Source organism: Phoca vitulina, unplaced genomic scaffold (genome assembly GCF_004348235.1).
Source record: "Phoca vitulina isolate PV1807 unplaced genomic scaffold, GSC_HSeal_1.0 scaffold63, whole genome shotgun sequence".
NCBI lineage: Eukaryota > Metazoa > Chordata > Mammalia > Carnivora > Phocidae > Phoca > Phoca vitulina.
The window spans coordinates 3,889,456-3,910,486 of NW_022589766.1; the positions used below are offsets into that span (position 1 = coordinate 3,889,456).

Sequence of the window (21,031 nt, forward strand, 5' to 3'; positions counted from 1 at the left end):
CCCCCTCCCGCCCCCGGGGGTCCCCCACCCCTTTTCTCAGACCTGCTCGTTCTCCCGGCGAGGCTTTGGGCTGCCAGAAGGGGGCGCCCGCCCTTGGACCAGGCCGCGGCCAGGGGTCCCTCGGACCTCTCGAACGTTTCCTATGGGGGTCCCTCCGTGGCATCTCATTATGGGGAATCATCTATTCATTCGGATGAAAGAAAATCAGGGTTGAAGGGAACTATAGAGATGATGGAGCACCTGTCCAGCCCCTAGATTTTGCCAATGGGGAAACTGAGGCTGGGGGTGGGGGTGAAGTGACTTACTGACAGAGCTGAAATCAGATTTCAGGGCTCCTGAATGCCAAGCCTGTTCACGTTACCCTCCACTACCTTCCTGTTCTCCCCTTCCCCATTCCCTGGCCCCCATGCTCCTCCAGAGAATTGCTTTTCCTCGTGCAGTTTCCAACTGGCTTCTTTCTGGAATTTTCTCCCTGACAGATTCTGCACATGCCCACTGAGTGATATCTCACACATAAACACACACACACACACACACACACACACACACTTTCCAGCCTGGCCCAGCAAAACAACAAACTGGGCTGCCTCCGAATGCAGCACTTGTCCTGAGTCAAGGAGGGTCAGCTGCTCTCTCAACACTCCCTCTGCAGTCCATCTGCTCCTGGCCCAGACCCAGGGTCACAGGCGGGCCAGGTGGCTGCATGCCTCCCAGGGTGGCCCTGGCAGGCTCAGACATGACCCTAGAGTATCTCAGGTCCAGGGGGCAGGAGAGGCCAGGGTGCTTCCAACACTTACCCATCGGTCTAAGCCTATACTCAGCCAGGGGACCCGCCCCAAATTTCCTTTAAAAGGAACCCAAATCTCCATGACAAGGCTAAGGCCAGGCTTGCCTCAGAGGACAGTCACTAACCCAATACTGGGTGTTCCATCTGAGCAGAAAAGGGTCCTTTACTAGTTGGATAATCTTGGGTAAGTAACTTAACCTTTCTGAACCCTCAGTCTCCCCATCTGAAAAATGGGGACAATAAGAGTCTTCCTGACATGATCACAAAGATTAAACAAGAGAACGTGTAACTAAAGAGCCGGGCTTCTTAAACTTCAATATGCATCGAAATCAGGATCTCTTTAAAATGTAGATTTTGACTCCACAGGTCTAGGGTGGGGCCTGAGATTCGGCATTGCTAACTTCAGAGGTGATACCAGGCAACGCTGTTGGTCCATGGGCCACTTTGAGTAGTGAGGATATAGGACAGTCAACACGTAGTCAATATTCAGTAAAAGAAAGCCATATTACCATCGTTTCTATGAGGATCATGGCAGCATTAATGCTAGGAGTGCAGAAGCAGTCCCGAGGCCGCCACCTGCCCATCCAGGTGGCTCTTGGCCTGATGACTCATCATCTCCCCCATTCCTCCTTCTTTCTCCTGGCTGTACTATCAGGATCTGGGGCGCCTGTGTGCACAGGAATGTTGCCTTAAAGTCCTCCGTTTTTCCTGTATAGGAACTAATGGGAGGGGTTCAGGGGAGATGGATCGGGCCCCCTGAGAGGAGACCTGGAGTGAGGGGAACGGATGGGAGACCATGGCCAACGCATTTCCTCCCTGGGGCCTCAGTCTCCTTCCACCTTGGAACTAAGCAGCTGCGTACGCGTTCTGTGTGGCTGCCTGCGGGCCAGGTGGCCGAGCCTCCAGCAGACCGCTGCCTACGCCCCCGGGCAGCACCTCGCCGGTCTCAGCATCCAGGCAATGCATGGTGGCCTTCAGGGGTCCCCCCCAGCTCTGAGGCTGCCAGCACACAACACAGGAGTGCTCCGAGGCTACTGGGGGGTCAGGGAGGCTTGGAGCATTGGCCTGCCACACTCAGCACTAAGATTCTGAGGAAGGTCCCCTGATGTGGGAAAATCCCAAACCCAGGAGTCACCTCAACACCATCTCTCCCCTTTCCCCTTGGGTTCCTGGCGCTTGTCCGCTTCTCCACCTCTGCTGCCACCTCATTACAGCCGCCCTCCTCTCCACCACACCTGCAGCAGCCCCTAACCCGGCTTCCCAGCCCCTCGGTTCCACTCTGGGAACCAGAGAGCAAAGTGATTTTTTCAAAACATAAAGCAGATCATGTCACCTGCCCCCCGCCCTCCCCCCCGCCGGAGGGTGTCCTCAAAGGCCTGCCCTGGTCCCGTCAGCTCTCACACCCTTCTTCCTTGCTCTCTCACTGCAGCCTTACTGGTTTCTGTCAGGTCTCTGGGTGCCCTGCTCCCTCCCACCCAGGAGCCTCTGTACCTGTTTTCACTCCCTCCCACACCACCCCTCACCTGGTGAACCCCCAGTCATCCTTCCACTTCCGTGGAACAGGCCGGGCTGCCTGGGGTTTCCCTGGTCACAGTTCCTCAGAGAACCGTGTTTATTTTCTCTTAGAGAACCTATCTCCCTGTATAATCACACGCCTTTCAGTGTGAATTTCTCATTAACGTCTGTCTCTCCAGCGGACTTTGAGGTCCTTGAAGGCAAGAACCAGGATTTTGTTCATGACGGTTTGCCCGGATCCTGACACACACACACAATGGATGTTTCATATACACCTACTGAATGACTGAAGAAGGAACTCTGGAGAACAAACGGAAGTGGAGACAGGGAAACACCAAAGTGAAAGCAAACCCTCAAGGGTTAAGAGCGGCCTTAGAACTATGGCTCCATCCCACCAGGCGGGAAGGACTGCAGCTTACTGCCAGTCGTGGTGGGGTCCCAGGAATCAGCACATGGTGGGGGGTGGAACGTATGGGCTCCCAGTTTCCGCTCTGGAATACCTGGTCTTCTTAGCAGGAGGGATGGGGTCTCTTCTCCCTTTCCTCCTCAGTTTCCCTCCACTCCGGCCCCTTGAACACTCCCGCCCAGTGTCAGGACCTACCCACAAGGCACTCAGGTGAGGCCAGACGCCCTGGGCAGTTCCGGGCTAGCCTGCCCCGAGCCCCACTGCAGAATAAAAGGAGACAGCAGAAGGGCACACCAACTTTGAAGCCAAGACGGAATGCATCCTGGATCTACCACTTACAGGCTCGGAGGCCCTGACCAAGTCACTTCATCTCGCTAAGCGGCAGGTTTTTCCTCCCTTAAAATGAGGATAACAATACCTCTTGAAGAAGATTGTTTGGAGAACTAAAACAGCGAATACGGAGTACCTTAAAAAGCGCTTTGCACATAATGGGAACATCATAAATATTAGTTGAATAATAAATGAATGAAATATATATATTTTTTAATTTGGAAATCTCCTTTCTGGAAATGCTCTCAATCCTGCATGAATATTGGGTTTAGATCCATGCAAAATAAGTTATGCCAATTAATCGATTTACTCATTCCATCAGACGCACTTGGAAGACTTTTTGAATTAAAATGCACATATGCAAAACAACCTGGCAGGGCCCCGGGAGGATCAAATGTGATAATATATGAGGAAGCGCTCTGTAAACTGTGAAGCCCCGTACAAATGCTAGTTGTCCTCATTACTAACATGTTTACAGCTCGGTTGGCCCTGAAATCACTGGCTTAACCTGAAAGAGAAAAGTAGGCAATTTTCCAGGACTCCAGGGCAAGACCAGAAAGTGTGGGGAGGAAGGGGTCTGGGCCGGGGCGGCGAACTGGCCACCCCTCGCCGCCCCACCCCCACCCTGCTCAGTCACAACCACACTTGAATTGAGTCAGCTGAACTGTGGTGCGTTCGAGACATCTGTGCTGGGGCAGCTAACTGGGGTTTCAGGGCTCCGAGGGCATCCACTGCCTGGAGCACCCAGGCCAGGGGCTACACACGCAGTCCCTGGGAGCTGCAGGTCTTGTAGAAGAGGAAGCAGGCCACGTGAGGGCTGAAGGAAACTGAGGCTCACAACCAGCCTATGAAGGGGTGGGGGGGGTCGGGCAGGGGGACAGCCATCACCCCAGTCCTGCAACTGTTGGCGTCCTATAAATCCACTGTTGCCAGATCTAGCTTTTTTTTTTTTTTCCACGAGAAGCCCAAACTCCAGATTTTTATGTGAAATTTCTTGATTTTTAAATACTGGCAACTAATTTTTGAAAATGTTTAAAACACTATATGGGCCAAATAAAACATGTGTGCAGGCTGCAGCCAGCCAGCAGACTCCGGGGTACAGCCTTGGCAAGTAGACCTCCAGCTCCCGTGCCTCCTGGGGCCTGCTGGCCCCCAGTCTCTAACCCTTGGGAGAATCCTGGGGATCCCAGAAGAGGCTGCCCCTTGCGCCCAGGACTCACTCTCTTCTGCAGGGGCTCCTCGGCCATCCTTGGGGGTGCAGCAGCCATTCTCCACGGCTCTGGAGGCTTCGGGCGGGGTCTCAGCCGCACCCTCTCCCTCTGCTGGGGCCCCGCCCTTCTGCCCTCCAGCGGGGCTCCCCTCCTCTGGCTGGGGCTCACTCCGCTTCTCCAAGTCCCCGTTGGGTAACAGCTCTGAGGGGCCTGAGTCCTGGGCCATGGACGGGGACTTGGAGGTCACTGCGGGGTCCTTTGGCGTGTCACTGCTTTCCACCTGGAAAGATGAAGAAACAGGAGGGGACAATTAGATCAGTGGCCTTGCCTCTTTTGGATCACTAACCCCTCTGAAGTTCCGGTGAAAGTTATGCACCCGTTGTCCAGAAAACCTTGTTCACATAAGTGTCCGCGCAAGCAAATACACACACAATTCTGCTCTCAGTTTTAAGGGATCTCTGGGCCTGACTCCCTGAAGTCAACAGGTTTGTGGACTCGAGCATAAGAAGCAGAAGAATGCAGGCAGGTCTGCCAGCCTGGTTTCAATGCCCAAGCTGTGACCCACGGCAGCTAGCACCCCCACTCCCTGAGGTGACATAGGGCCTCCGAGCCTACTCTGAAGCCCCTATTAAAAACAAACGTTCCTCTATACGTAAGTGGGGAAAGAAATACATATATGTATAAGTGAAAACAAACATTCTGGGGTGCCTGCCTGGCTCAGTCGGTAGAGCATGCAACTCTTGATCTCAGGGTTATGAGTTCAAGCCTCACGCTGGGCTTACTTAAAAAAAATAAATAAATAAATGATTTTTTTAAAAAAAAAACAAACATTCTTGGGCGCCTGGGTGGCTCAGTTGGTTAAGCGACTGCCTTCGGCTCAGGTCATGATCCTGGAGTCCCTGGATCGAGTCCCACATCGGGCTCCCTGCTTGGCAGGGAGCCTGCTTCTCCCTCTGACCCTCCCCCCTCTCATGTGCTCTCTCTCTCTCTCTCATTCTCTCTGTCTCAAATAAATAAATAAAATCTTCAAAAAAAATAAAAATAAAAAAATAAAAAACAAACATTCTTCACACTATCCCTACTTCAAATCAGGACCCCTCCTCCGAAAACTCTAGTGCCACCAATCAATTCTGGTAACCTTGGGCTGATCTGACTTTTGCCAGATCCCTCCGGCTTTCCTTTTGGCCTCTAAAGGCCCAGACCCAAACAGGGACTAGCTGCGCATTGGAGCAAAAGGGTCAAAGGAGGCCTCCCAAATAAGCATTCTGTTGGGCCCCAAAGCCCAGCACAGTTCTTTCCTTCAGCTCTGGACCCCCCGTCTCTCCGGCACCTTGACCCTGGAGATCCGCAGCCCCCACAAGCAGTTTGCAGCGTCCACAGTAAGCGCCCCCTGGCATGTGGTCTCACGTTCCCCTTCCAGAAGGAAATGTATCCCTTCATCCCCAAGAGTCTAAGAACAGAACTTGCTACAGTTCCAGGTAATAAGACTCACATCAAGGGTAATCCTCTAACTGTCCTCTGTAAATGCCACTGCCTGGTGGGCAAGGCTCCTTCTCACCATGACCACCCTTTAGAGCCGCTCAACCTCCCTGAGGAGGCTCTCAGAGAATTGCTCAAGGTCACACACTCTGTAAGGACAGAGTGAGGGCATGAGAGCCTGGGGAACACTCTGTCCTCGGCCCTGCGGGGGGCAAGTAGGCTAGAGCATCTCAGAGGAATGGAGGTGCTCTCTTGCGGAGGAAGAGGCAAGCGTCCCCTGTGCTCACGCCCATGGGCACAGGGCTGCCCTCAGCAATCCCACCCGGCTCCATCCGTGGAATGCCTCTGGGAAGGGCAGACACGTGGCTAGCCTGCCACCCCAGCAAGGCGCTGCTCAGGAGGGCGCTCGGCTGCTCCACCTATAAGGGGAGATCCCTAGGCTAGTCCCCTGAGGTTTTTTCCATCTAAGTCTTTTTTTTTTTTTTCTGTTTATAAAAGTCAGACACATATAAAACCTCAAACGACACAAAAATGAGTCGTGGTGAAAAGTTAAAGCTCCTTTTTCAATCCCCCACCTCTGAAATCATAGGTAAACCCTTATTAACAGTTTGGTGAGGATCCTTTCTAGACTTTGTTTCTACGTGTCTACAATCATGTGTGAGTTACATGTTTACACACATGGATTCACACGCACAGCCAGATCCAGAATTTTTTTTTCTAATAGGGTGTCTTGCTACTCAGTGTTCTATAACTTGCTTTTTCACTTAACAAGCATAGTGGGCATCACTCCATACCCGTGCATATGGATCTGTCTCCTATTTCACAGCTGCTCAACATTCTATTGAATGGATGCTCCATAATTTATTCAAACAGTTCCCTAATAGTGGGCCTTTGGGCCGATTTGCTTTTTGCTGCAATGAACCCCGTGCACTTACAGTTCCGTGCGCCTGCATATGTCTATAGATCGGGGTCCCAGAGATGGGCTGGCTGGTGGAGGGCCTGCCTAGGTGTGAGTAGACAGGCCAAATTCCCTCCAAAGAGGTGTACCCCTCGGGCACACCCTGACAGCCTCAGAGCGCGCTGGGCTCCCTCCCACACAGCCCGGCAATCTCCAAGGCTGCTTCTGCTCTAAGGTCTATGTCCTCAACTCTGAGCCCACTGCTGTCTGCTGAGGAACCCCCAGGGTGGCAAATAGGGACAAGGGCCTTGGGGACAAAAATAAATAAATAAAAAACGAAATAAAAACCAGAGTCTTCCCTGGACAAGGTTCCAGGCACACAGAGCAGCCTAAGGGCGAGCAGAGGGACTTGCTAAGCTGTTTTCCTGGCTGAGTGGGGCAGCCTGGAGCAGGCCTGCTTCCAGGAAGGGAAGCTCCCAGGGAAAGCTGCAAAGGTGTGCAGTCCTCGGCGGGTGGGGGTGGGGGCTGGAGCAAGAGAAGGAGGCAAGAAGTCCTCTGTTGGCCTAGCCTTGGGCACAGAGGGCTGAAGGCAGCAGGGCCAGGAGGTCAGACACAGGAATGCGAGTGAGCAAGTAGGCCCTGTCTTTCTCCTTAGCTTCCATCCCTGAGTGTTGGGACACACTCTGTCCAGGACTGAGATGGCCTTTCCCACCTCCCAGGTCAAGCCAACAGGGTTCCCTGGCCTAGAACGCCCCTCCCTGGTAGAAATCCTCTCACCTCTAGACAGCCCAAGCAGAGTGGGGCATGCCCAGGCCCCCACAGCCACCCCGATGTCCAGCTGTGCTGGGCATCACAGAGCTCTGATCGTGCCTCTGCCAGGGAGGTGGGCTGGGGAATTCAGGTCAGAGTCAAGCTCTTACCACGGCCGTGTCCTTTTACCTTCTGGCCACTTGCTGCCCCACAGACACCTCAAGTTGGAGCAGGCTCCCAGCCCACAAAGCTGCTTGAGACAACTCTGCTGTCACTAACTTCCTGCCTGGGGACCACATGGCCTCCTCTCACCCTGGGACTCACTTCCTGTTGATTGCCATAGCAATCTCCATAGCAGAGAGAGCCAGGAGTACCTGCTCTGACCCCCCACGTGCTCTCATCAAGCATCCCTCCCAGGCCGGCCCTGGAGGACCCCAGGCTGCAGCAGCGTGAGGCCCACACCCCTTCCAGAGGTGGGCGAATGAGGGGAAGGGAAGCGCTCTGCACAGGCCCCGCCAGGGTTAGCTCAGCATGCCGAAATCCCCCCTGATCCCCCCAGGCCTCACCTCCTCTCCTCCCAACTGAGCCACCCTCTCTGGTTCTAGATGACCCTGTATTAGACAAAGTTCTGGGATCGGAGAAGCTGCTGACTCCCACCCAGGCCAGCCTTTGATCCAACTTACCCCTCAAGAACCCCCCCACCCTGGGGTGACTGGCTGGCTCAGTCGGTGGAGCATGTGACCATGATCTCCAGCTTGTAAGTTTGAGCCCCACATTGGGTATAGAGATTACTTAAAAATGAAATCTTAAGGGGCGCCTGGGTGGTTCAGTCATTAAGCATCTGCCTTCAGCTCAGGTCGTGATCCCAGGGTCCTGGGATCGAGCCCCGCACCGGGCTCCCTGATTGGCGGGAAGCCTGCTTCTCCCTCTCCCACTCCCCCTGCTTGTGTTCCCTCTCTCGCTCTGTCAAATAAATAAATAAAAAATCTTAAAAAAAAAAAAAAAGAAGAAGAAGAAAGAAAGAAAAGACCCACACACCCCCTCTGCCCCACCCCAGCTAGGAGTGGACCTTCACTGGCTCCCTCTCTGGGGCCCAGGCAACTGAGCAGGTTGAATCCACGTATAAGAAACCACTGAGAGGGAAGAAGGAGGTCCACAGGTAAACGGACTGAAGCAACTGTCCAAATCTCTTAGAGGGGCTGGGTGCACCCTGAAAGGGGCATCTTTGATGAGAAGAACAGCCTAATTCACACCTGGAAGCCACTAGGAGAGCCAGGCCTGCACCCTTCTGCCCCCACCTCTCAGCCACCTCCTGTCCCCCATCACCCTTGGCTTGTCCACTCCTGGAGTCAGGGACTTTGCTTTCTCAGGCTAGACTCAGGGCGCTCAGTATCCGTAACTGATTCCTGAATGCCAAGCCTCGCTTAAGACTCAGAACATCCTGCTAGTGTGAGTAGAGGGAGTTTCAACTTAGTTGCACATCAAAAGTAACTGTTTAAAATTCTGTTTTTGTTTGCTTGTATTTTACAGTTGCCTTCAAAGGAGAGACAATATACCCTGAGATACTCATTTTTCCCTGTGGGGGGAGGGGGAGCAGCAGAAGCCCCTAGTCCTTCTAGAAGCACCACCAGCAGCTGAAGTTGACAATTCCAACTTCCTCTGCTTCTCACCTGTGAGGCTGGCGGGGGGGGGGGGGGGGTGCGGGCAGCAGAGGTCTCCCCTGGAAGTGGGGGGCTGGGGGGGCAACAGATTTGGGTAAAGTCTGATCCTATTGCCCTCTGTGCGCCTACCCATGTCCGATTTGCCCCATTCTGGATCTTCAGACCCTGCCCACCACCTCCTGGGGTCCCTCAGAATTCGTTGCCCTTTGCCTTCTGTCCAGGCAAGGCCCTCCATCCCAGGACAGCTGCTTCCTGCTTCTCTGTTGCCTGCCACCCCAACCTCGGGCTTCCCCCCTGGGAGCGGCTTCTTCCAAGCTGGTGAAGGCAGTGCTTCTCCCCTGGAGGCAGTTTTGCTTTGACTGTGTGTCTGAGACACTTCTGGTGGTCACGCTGGGGTGGGGAGACTGCTGGCTTCCAGTGGGTAGGGGTCGGGGATGCTGCTGAAACCCACGCTAGAACAGGGCGGTGACCACAACGAAGAATTATTCGGCCCAAGATGTCAATAGTGCTGTTGTTGAAAAACCCCGGGCTGAAGGTCGGCGCACTGACCAGAGACTGCCTTTCTCTAAGAACCTTTTTCAAAAAAAATTTTTTTTTAAATTAAAAAAAAATATTGTGGTAAAATATACATAACATAATATTTACCATTTTAACCATTTCCAAGTGTACAATTGAGTGGCATTAAGTACATCCATATTGTACAACCGTCACCACCATCCATCTTCAGAATTTTTTGGCACCTCAGACTGAAACTCTGTGCCCACTAAATAGTAACTCCCCATTCCCCCCGGCCCCTGGTCCCTGGTCACCACTACTCTGCTTTCTGTCTTCTCGGGAACGTCTGAAAGTCTGCCTGTCTCTTACACACACACTCACCCCTGGGAGGGAGGCATTTGTGCTAGGCCCCGCCCCTCAGCCCCCCAGCAAAGGAGTGGGGGTAAAGTCCGCTCCAGTGGTCACCGAACCCCCAGCCCACTGCAGGCATGGCTTGTTCACAGAGCTTTTCACACCCTATCTCATTACAGCACTCCTGCTCTTAGGCTGCACCTCATTATTCACTGCGTGTCTCCCTCCTAGACTTGTGAGCTTTGCCTTACTTATTTTTTTTTTTATTTATCTCCCTTCCAACCACTCCACCTACAGCTCCCCAGCACAAAGCACAGCACCCGGCATAAATATGCGTCTACAATTAATAAATGTAATTATCACGTTTGTCCTGATGTGTAGTGCTACCCTCACTTTTCTGAGGGAAAAGGCTCCAAGGCTTGCCTCAAGTTACACACCTTCTAAGTGGTAAAGCTTCCAGAATGACCCAGGTACAAAAGAGTCATTTGAAAGCTGGCTCCCTCTTTGGGTTGAGTCTCTGGAAAAACCCAACCTCAAATCCCAAGGGTTCCAAGGAGGAAAAGGAGGCTTTGATGTGCCTAAGCAGGGCCAGGCTGTTTCCCTGGCAGCAGCCACTGCAGGGACAAGCCGGAGGCAAAGCGAGGAGCAACCCTCGGCAGTGAACCTGTCCAGGCCCCAGCCCCTGTCCTCCTCCCCCTTTGCTGGAAGTCTGGACCAGACCCCAGAACTCCCACCCCTCCCTCTCCAGGTGAGGCCTGGTCTCCCAAAGTGGGGCAGAGTGCTGAAGCTCCAAATAAGGAAGTGATTTTTGAGAGGCCCTTTATTATAATAATAATAATAATATTTACACATAAAAAATTAAAACCTGGCAAATAAGAGATGAGGGAAACGATACAAAGGAGACAAGGCCCAGCCATGTGTGGTCAGAGGAGCCCATCGGCTGGGGGCGGCCAGGGCACAGGGACCAGCTGTCCGGGACCAGCTGCGTGCAGGCTCCCCTGGGCCCAGGTGTGGAGGGGGCAGGCCCAGCGCCCGGCCTCGCTCACTGGCAGCCCCTGGAGGTCAGAGCCAGGGTCCCAGGCTGGCTCTGGGCACCTGCCTCGCTCTCCCCTGCGGTGCTGGAGGCCAGGGGCTGCGGCTGGAAGCGGCCTTCTCTGCTGCACCCCAGCGCAGCGCTGGGGAGGGAGGCCCAGAGGCCGGCAGATGTGGGGCAGCCCCCCCCCCCCCCCACGGTACCACCATTGTGCCTTTAAGGCCCGTGGCAGCACTCAGCTCCGTGCCAGCCGGGAACCCTGGCATCCGGCCAGCCTTGGCCTCTTGATTAAAGACACCCAGTCGCACGCACAGACACACAGGGGTGCGCCACCTCCTGGAGACACAGTCCGGGAGAGGTGCAGGGATGCGGCGGAGCCATGTCAACAGTCCCCCTCCTTGCAACTGCAGGCCCATCAGCCCCCGACCGAGGCCTGGATTTTCCCAGGTTGACTCCAGCTTCAGGAAACAGCCTGTCCCACAAGCACTGGCGCTGGGCCCACGCCTCCCCCATCCCCTCTGCTCCAGGCCTTCCTGCAGCCCCTTCTGCTGGCAGCCCGGCATCCGACTGGCCGGAAGTGGCCTTGAGGCAGGGAGAGTAGGAGAGGTCCACCCCGTGCCAGCTCCCAAGAGAGGTCCTCAAAGCCTCCCTGCTCAGCCTTCCTGGGGTGAATGGAGTCAGGCTCCAAGACTTTGGAACTAGGACCTCTGATTTCCTTTTCCCTGGTGGAGCAGCTAAAAGGGCCACCAGGGGGATGAAGGGACAGTAGGATCAGAAGCCAAAGAGGGCCAACTTTGGAAAGCCTGGGCATGCTCTCTGGGTCTCACCATTTCCCTCGCCACTTGGGCGGGGAGCTGCCTTCCCTCCCTCCTCCCAGAGATCTCTCTACCACGTGTGTGTGTGCCAGAGAGAGACAGACAGACAGACACTGATTCTAGGAGAGAACTTCGGGGCCCGGCAGAGCCTCAGAGGTCACGCAGTCCGTGCCGCTGCTGGCCATGGCAGGGACGCAAGAACGAGCATGCCTGGTGGTGGCCAAGCCGCTCGGGGTTCCGCTTCCAGCTGGGACACCTGTCCACCTGGAAGAGGGCCTGGCTGTGCTCTTTGAAGTCAACCTCAAAGGATTTCAGGATGAGCTGGAGGCTCCCTCTAAAAAACCATTATGTACAGGAGATCCATACATTTAAGTAAATCTCTTTTGAAGTGATTTCTATTTTCAACCTCTACCATCCATGCCTGGGGTGTGGTAAGAAGGAAACCCACCATGGGAAATGGGGCTTTTTTTTCTATGCTTCACGTACCTTTCTAAAGCTTCAAATGGGTATCTCCCCACCCCGCCGCGCCCCCACTGGGGTGCACTCCCCCTGCCCCACCCCACAACGTGATTTCATAGCTTTAATCATGTCCCCTCTAGCTCCTGTCTCTCCGGACTGGAGAGCCATAATCTCTTTCGTCTGTCCTCACTTGGCACCACGGCCTTCCCCTTGATCAAGCTAGCTGCCCGGCTCTGGAGCTTTTCCAATTCAGGTCTATCTTTCTCGAGGTGGCAGAACCAAAAGGCACCCAATTCTCTAGGCGAGGATGATGAAAGGAAAGCAGCGACACCAGCTCTGTCCAGATGCACCTGCCAGCGAGTCCCTCCGCACAGGAGTGGCGCCGGCGCAGCTTGGGCTCTAGAGAAGGCTGCAGGCTCCTAGGAAGCCCAGGGAGGCCAGACCCGGGGGAGTGAGTGACTTCCCTGGAGGTGGCCCTGGAATGTGTGACCCCAAGGAAGGGAACAGGGAGGGATGAAAAGCAAGGGGGAGTTTTTGGAAAAACAAAATGGAGATGCTGGGATTTCACTGAGATGCTCCCCTACTAAGTAAGACCAGCTATCTAGAGTGGCCTCTGCAAGGGCTGTTGCCAAATCTGCTCTCTTCCAGAAGTCTCCCTCCGTCTCTGACAGTAACACTGATGCCATCCCTGGGGCCTGAAACATCTCCTTCCTCCCCTTGCTCTCCCCGGTCCGCGGCAGCCAGCGGCGGGGGCCCTGCCAATTCTGTCCCCCGCTGCCTCCCCCCAGCAGGCTCTGGGGGGTGTTTTCTGGCACCACCCCACCCCACCCCACCCTGCCCTACCTCCCTGCATCCTCTCGTGCTCGACCCACCATGCTCACGGATGCCAGGCCCAGCTTCCCAAAACAGGACTCCCATCACTTCACGCCCCCCATCCCCTCAGAAACCTTCCAGATAAACACATTTCTGAGATGATAAAGCATAAACCCCTCAGGCCGCCTGCAAATGACCTCTCCAACCCAGGACTAATGTGTCCCTCCCCCGGTGCACATTCCTCCCTCCACACCTTCGTTCAGGAAGGTCCCAGGTAGGAAAGTCTCCCACTTTGCCCTGGACTTCGAAACATGACCTCCCGCCCCCCTCCCCCCAACACACACACACAACATGTCTTTGGCACTTGAAGACCAGCCCAGCAGCCGGCCTCTCGGTACTGGATGCCATTGGTGAGTGCTGCTGACCAGTCAGGTGCAGGAATGGGCAGATGAATCTGCAGGGCACAGTTACAAGAGAGGTCTCTAACCTCGTAAGACGTGTGACAGACCTGTTTTCCTCACACCTTCAAACACGTGAGCAGAGGGGGGCCAGCAGTGTCCATGCAGGCTCATGGGTAGGGCAGACCTCGGAGGGGCTGGCGGCTAGGATGGGGAGATACTCTTTCTGGAAGTTTTGTGCATAAAAACAAGGGGGGCACCAAGTCACTGAATCAAGGTTCCAGGGATTGGTGAAGGAACGATTCTGACCTGGACACAAAGAGGGGATTTGAGCTCCGTGTTAACTTGGAGACAAATCAAAAGTTCCTATTAGACTGGCAAATGAGCCCACACTGCAAACTCCCAACAGCTGAGTTAAACTGTCCCCAGCTGGCTTAAGCTGTAGCTGAATGGCTCCCTAACTTCCCAGTTTATACCCCAAGTCTTCTGCTCCTGAAGAGGGGCAGCTTTGCCCTCTTGAACTCATTTGGGCATTGTGACAGAGGCTTAGCCTCCAATGTGGAGTGAGTAATGCTGGCTTTGGGCTGGCCTGGCTGAGCTCAGCCCCTGCTCCCAGCCCCAGCCCCTTCCCCCTACCCCTCCTTTTCTGGGTTATTCTTAGCAAGAGGTGACCTCAGAATGCTCCCACTGAGCAAAAATAACCCTGGAGGAAGTTGGTGGGTATAAATCTTCAATGAATAAATACAGATAGCTAGTAAATAGGGTATGGAACCCCAAAGGGCTGGTCACCCAGGGTCTGGTGGGCAAGGCAGAAACTGTCCCTCCTGATGCCCCAGCTGTAACCAGCATGAAAGACAAAGTGGTGGCGGGGCTGCCTGGGCTTGTGACCAGTCAGGACCCAGCTTCGGACGCCCTCACTTGTGACGTCCTCAGGAGTTGGTGAACAGGAAGATGCCTCTGTCTCTCACCCTGACGCTCACACCCACACACAGGCTCACACTCTCCGGCCAGCAGAAATCAGCCCTGCGCTCTGCTGTCCCTCCTCCCCATCGTGGGCACCGGCCAGCCCCAGGCCCTGAGCCCAGGTGCCAGCTCCCTTCCTAAGCCCCGCCCAGCCCTGCCCTGGCTTCCTGTTTCCTGTTGCCGGCTCCGCTCAGGCATCCCGGCTCTGAGGCAGCACCGCAGAGCACCGCGCTGCCTGGTCTGGACGGCCCGGCTCTCACTCCTCAGACCGCCGCCGCCTTCCCCGCTGACCCACAGGCTCCCCGGTACTTGGGTCAATCACCCTCCTCCTATTATATATATGAGTTCTGTTTCTCTGTATGCTCCTTGGACCGGGTCTACACTTCTAACAGCCCTGCATTATTCACATGTTAACTTAAGGGGCATTTTGGACACCCAGGCTTCCAGAGCACGTGACTGCAGTGGTGAGGAGGAATGAGCACTGTGGCCTCTGCAGGGCGGGACGCGTGGAGCCCCAGGCCCAGTCAGCCTCTCTGAACCTCGGTCTCTTCATCTGAATGTGGGCATGGTAATGACAGGGGCCCCACCTACTTCCCACACAGAGAGGTCATCCTTGCCGGAAGCCTCTGTAGGCCATAAAGTGCTACATGACTCTGAGCCTTTATTCGTGGTCTCTGGCCTCAGGGAGGTGGGTAGACAGTGCAAGGTCGGGTGGTAGTAAGCGTCAAATCTAGTGGAAGGGACAAGCTCTCTCTGTGTGCTTTTCCAACTATCCGGGCTGAAAGGCCAGGTTTTTGCTGTAGTTTTCTTCATTCTCAATCCATCAAGAAATGATACTTTGGTAAAATACAAAATGTGGTGACAGTATCACATTGACGGAAAGGGTTCAAATTACTTATTCTCCCGTCCTATAAAGACCTGTAGCAGGTCAAAGACCAGTGCCGTCCAAGCACACGATCAGTGGGCTTTGTATCTCCTCTTTTATTCTTTAGTGTTCATTTTGATTAATTTTACAAGCAGCTCAGGAGAGAGGGTCACAGTGGCTGAAGTGGGCTTCACTTGCAGGACGGGCTTGGATGGTCTGGACGGTGGGGCAGGGAGAGAGAAGAGCAGACCGTGGACCAGCACGCGAGGCAGCAGGAGAAACATGCCTGGTGTGTTCTGGGGGCAGCGAGAAGTCGGGGTTTCTATGATAAAAGCCATGGATACTGAGTCCCAGAGCAGGGGCAGGAGAGATCATGTGGTGATGAGCCATCTGGAGTATTCCAGACCTTGTCCCATAAGAAATGGGGTCCCTGGGGACGCCTGGGTGGCTCAGTCAGGCACCTGCCTTCAGCTCAGGTCATGATCTCGGGGTCCTGGGAGCTCCCATGTTGGGCTCCCTGCTCAGTGGGGAGTCTGCTTCTCCTTCTCCCTCTGCCCCTCCCTCTCCCCTGCTCATGCTCTTTCAAATAAATAAGTAAAATCTTAAAAAAAAAAAAGGGGGGGGCTCCCTGGAGAGTCTTGAACAGAAACGTACCGTGGACAGTATTTAGTGTAACTGAATGTGGCCCTCCTCTCTAGCACATCAAGGTGAAACGTAAGTCTTATTTATCAGTGTGGCCTCCTCAGCCTGGTACGTGCTCAGCGGGTGTCAAGTGTCCGTCGCTGAGGGGTTATAAAGTATACTGGGGGGCAGCCAGGAGGCTGAGACCGGAGCAGGGATGAGTGGGAGATATCCAGGAACAGACGGGCCGTGGGGACAAAACAAGGAGAGAGACGATGATTCCTTAGCCTCGGAGGCCAGGGGATGGTGAGGACGGTGGTGGTGTGCCTCATTCCCCCCGTCCGGCACGGGATATGCACAAATAAAGACCCCAGCCCACAGCCCTCTCTGACTCTCGCTTCCCAGCACTCCCCGCTCCGTGCCACCTGTCGGGATCTGAGCCAAGCTCCCTCCTCTTTCCAGCCTTAGCTGGATGACACACACTCAGCTGCTTTAAAGCTCCCTGGTCAATCTATTCCCAGGGCCACAGCTGCACCAGGTCCCCAAGAAGCCCTCCGGCTACACTTCTCTGCTGGGGAGGGAGGGGAGGCCAGGGCAAGCACCTGCTCCACAAGCAAGCCAGACGGCCTAGGAGCCAGGGGACCAGGAGCCAACCTCTAGCAGCAGCGCCAACGTCCCCCACGTGGGCTCCCTTGGGGGCCCGGGGGCCTGCTGTCTGGGAAGGCCTGCGAGCTCTTTTCTCTGGGGTCAGTCTTTCCCTGCTCCCCTAGGGTGCAAGGGGTCCCTTTCACAAGAGCTGCCTCCCCCATCAGCGTTGCCTTCCCCATGCTCTCTCTCCCATCCTGGGGCCTCTGTTGAGAGTCCAGGAGGCTGCAGGTGTCAGCTAGGGCATGGGCCGGACCACACGCAGACTATGACCCACACAGGATGTACAGCACCTCCCACCAGGGCTGCTGCGAGGCCAAGGCTGGGCTCCCACCTGAAAGGTCTGGTAGACCCTGGCCCCACTGGCTCAGGGGATCCGCCCTGCACAGTTGGATCCACTTTGCAATTTGCAAAGCACCCCTGGGGGTGAACAGGACAGGTATTACTGGTAGCCATATTTTCCCAATGAAGAAGTTCCGAGAAGCTCAGTAACTTGCTCAAGGTCACACAGCTGGGAAGCAGTAACTCCAGTGCGGTTTCTTCTATCAAACTGAGGTTGCCGTGGCCTCCTAAAGAGGAAAGGTTTGTCGGGGCAAGGGCACGACGGGCCTCTGCTAAGCACTGGCTCTCTCTGGTGCTTGCACACATTTAATTCCCCCAGGCATCTAAGAGGAATGCATCCTTATCATCTCTGTTTTTCAGGGGGGGAAGCCAAGGTTCAGACAGTGACTTCTTCAAGATCACATGGATGGTGAGTGGTGGAGCTAGGACTTAAACATAGGTCTGTTGTATCCTGAAGATGGTGCTTTTCCCTCTACACTAAGTCCCTGTCCTGGGGCCAGGGGTGGGAAGGCTGGAGGACCCACTGACCCTTCCCCGACTCGGCCCTGCCCCTCCTCCCTCTCACTGGTCCCTCTCTGGACACATTTCCACACACCTGCCCCTGACTTCCTTGCACTTTCTGTCCCCAGGGCCTCACTCCACTCCCGCTGATGTGCCCTCCCTCTGGTCCTGGAGACTCACAAGGATGAGCCAAAGGGTTGCCAGGTCTTTATTTGCTATAGGTGGTGACTCTTGTCCCCAATGCACCTGGATGGGAGGTGGGAGGCGGAGTTCTCGCCCACAGATCGTAGTCACACGGGCAGATGGGGAATTACCAGTGGGCTCTGACTCAGCCTGGCTCCCCCTTCAGCCTGCACTGGGGCCCTCCACCTTCTCCCACAAGGAGGAGAGGAGAGGGGCACCCTGGGAATCTGGGAGTACAGCCGGAGTCTGAAGCAAGCTGGAAATTCCTTTGAAGTCCCATTTTATCTTTCAACTTCACGTGAATTTTTCATTACAGGCCATAAAATATCCATGTTTGCTTTAATATTAAAATGCTTAAAATTACTTACCAATTAAACGACTTAACTTCTCCCCCCCTGCCCCTCCCAGTCTTTAAGCAGATTTAGCAGCGGTGCACTTTGGTACGCGCAGGTGCCCGGCCTCTGGCTCTGGGCCCCCTCACCTCCCGCCGCTGCAGCCCTCCCACCCTCCGCTGTCCCTTTCGCTAAGGCCACCATGCACCCTGACTCTCCACCCCACGGGAGAAAATCCTGCCCTGCTGAGAACATTTCCTTGACGGGCTGAGTTACAAATCTGAGCTCCCATTCTCAGCTGGAAGGGGCTGAAGGAAAGGAACCAGCTGTCTTCGGCACTTGCAAATAACTTCTGCCTCTGAGTCGAGCGCATAGGCACGCAGGCTCCTAGAGCCCATGGGTCGTGCCCCCTGGAGCACTGTTCATCTTGGGCAACCCCGGGGCTCCCCCCCAGACTCAGAGAGGTTCTGGCCGCCAGAACCTGGGCTTGGGGCCGGCCCTGAAGCCCACACTTAGACAGCGTCCGGTCCTCCTTCTTTATTCTGAAGGGACCCATCGGCCTGCATCTCCCCTCACTTTGATCAGACTCCCAGGCCTGGGCTCCCTTCCTCCAGGTTCTCAGGTGGGGCTGAGGCCCAGGGTGGGTGTGTGGACGGGGAGGAAGGGGCCTGTGCAGGTTGTCCGGGGGTCACTGTCAGGCTCTCTTACTGCCCCTTCCAGAAGGAAGTCCCAGCTCTGCTCCAACTCACAGTGCAAGTCCTCTGGTCCCTAGGGGCTTCCGGTTCAAGGCAGAGAGCAGGAAAGTTGTGAGGATGATGGTAGGGTTCCGAGCACGGGGAAGGTCAGGGAGCTCTGCAGCTGGAGGGCTGCACCCCATGGCCCGGCCCTAATGGCCTCAGGTGCCTGCAGGACACACATGACTGACTGCTGTTTAGAGCATGTGTGCGTGCTCACGTGCGTGCGTGCGTGCTGGGGGGGAGGTGCCGTAACACTCACCGGGGGGTGCTTGCGCTTCCGCCCAGGCCGCCCCACCTTCCGAGCGGTGGTGCCGGGTTCCTGCCGCTCCTCCTTGCCACGAGCTCCGTCCTGCTCCTCTCCCTCCTGTGGGTACAGACAGCCTGTGAAGCCGGGGCTGGATCCAAGAGGCCCCTCCCCTGTCCCCCGACCCCCACGACGGCCACACTTCCAGGGCCACGCCAGGCTGTTCCCCCTGGCAGGGGCGGCCTTCGCCCGTCTCTGGCCTGGCAAAGCCAGAACCCACCCTTCGGACCCCGTGTAAACAGAACCTCGGGGGACTTCAGGGTAGACGTTGCTGGCCCAACGCTATGTCGCCCTCCCTCCTGGTGGACACGTTTTCTTAACCCCGGAATCACAATGCGTGCTCCGACAAAAAGTGTGTTTCTGGATAGGAGTTTGTTTCTGTGAAACACATCTTACACGGGTACAAAAATTAAATGAGTCTCATATTTAATGGATCACCTTTCTTGAAAATAAGATCCCCTGAAAAGAAATATTAAATTGAGCAATTGGAAACAGGAGCAACACTTGGAATGAGGACCATGGCCAACGATGGAGAACTTTCATGGCCCCTGTGAATACACCTGCTGGGGAGCGCTTGCCCCGTATGCCTGTCACCCCCCAGGAGCATCTCAGGGACAGTGTCTTGGTTCATCTGGATGCCCTCCCTGCACTCATGGAGTTCTGGACCCGAAGTCTGGTTTACGGACCCACCTCACCCGACACCTGCCAGGGCCGGGCCCTGCTACGTTGTCTCATGGAGCATGGAGTAAGAAACCTAGAAAGCCCTCCTGCCTCACTGCTCCAGCAGCCCGGCCACAAACCACCCACAGGTCGCTTCTGACTCAGCCGGCTCCAGCATGACTAATCACAAACAGAAACAACGCTGGGGAAGGACCCTGACCCAGCGGAGGGACCGTGGGCAGCTCTCCAAGCCCCTGCAGGACGTCAGGAGCCAAAGATGGCTTCATGGTCCTCCCTGGGGAGGGTGCCACCCCAGAGCAGCCCCGGTGCCCCAGGAGAGAAAGGGAGGGTGCCCAGGTTCCCAGTGGATTTAATCAAGATGTCCCTCAACATCCCACTCAACTTTCATTTTCTGTGATTTCAAAATAGCTTGTGGTTTGCCCGTCTGTGGGTGGGAGGGGAGGGTCCAGGGTGGAGAGAGAGTGTGCACCAGGACCAGAGACCCCTGACAGGCTCTTTTCAGGAAAACATGGCAGAGAAGCTGTGAGGGCAGGATGGCCACAGGGGGCACATACCCCACGGTAGGCCAGGCCTCTGGTGCTGGGCTGTCCTTGAGACCCCTGCAGACAGCCCTGTAGAAGAAATGATCACTTGGATCGCAGAGAGAGGAAGTATTACCAAGGCACCCTAATCCTGGTGATGGTTTCAGCTGCATCTACGCATGGCGGTGAATTTCAGGGCGAAACGGTGCTTTGGGTCTGACTCTACCGCTGCTAAATGGGCACTGTCTTGATCATCCTGACTAAGTAACTCAGCGTTTACAAAACAGAGTCAATGTGAGGTCATGTGAGGTCATGCAACAGCACTGGGATTTAGAGCAGACCAGCATGGGTTTGGGCCCCGCTTGTCCATTAGCTAGTTACAGTATATCACTTTCTCCGAGCCTCACTCTCCTCATTCGTAAAAGGGGAGCATGAAGGGGCCCATTCTGCCTGCTTCTCAAGTTTTTAAGAGGAATGAACAAATGTTCTGTCCCCTTGTCTGTTTTGTGCACTGCTGAGTTTCCAGAGCCTAGACCCGGCCATGCACTTAGTGAGTGAGTATTCCACATGCCCGCCCCCCCGCCACCGCCGGGAAAGGGGGGGGGGGGGGCTTACATATTCCCTAGGGGCAGGAGGCCCGCTCAGCCCCTGTGTTTGCCTGGAAAGCACTAGGCCAGACCTCGCCAAGCTGCTGACCATTCCTCACAGCAGGGCCCCTGGGACTGGAATGCACAAGGCAATAGGCAAGAGGGGGGCACCAATGTGGATCAGGATCAGTCTGGGTGGCCACAGGGTCTGGAAAGACTCCTACCGCCCAGAAATTCTGGGCTATGAACTATTTCTTTAACGGACTGCATGGAAGATCCCTCCGACAGAGGGATTCATCTGAGTTTGTTTTATTCTGAACTGACCTGAGATGCAAAAGCCATTCTGTG

At 55.2% G+C, this 21,031-nt stretch overlaps 1 protein-coding gene across 5 annotated transcripts in view; it reads right to left on the reverse strand.

The window, feature by feature from the left end:
* DNMT3A (DNA methyltransferase 3 alpha) overlaps window positions 1–21,031 on the reverse strand; it is a 96,465-nt gene that overhangs the window by 37,997 nt on the left and 37,437 nt on the right. For 4 of the 5 annotated variants that reach the window (XM_032391451.1, XM_032391450.1, XM_032391449.1 and 1 more), the window contains exons 3-4: window positions 18,850–18,954; window positions 4,259–4,529 (exon numbers count right to left, since the gene is read on the reverse strand). In XM_032391451.1, the coding sequence (XP_032247342.1) occupies window positions 4,259–4,529; window positions 18,850–18,954 (376 nt within the window). Of the gene's footprint in view, window positions 1–4,258; window positions 4,530–18,849; window positions 18,955–21,031 lie in introns of those variants that run through there. The other variant, XM_032391453.1, reaches the window with a different exon arrangement.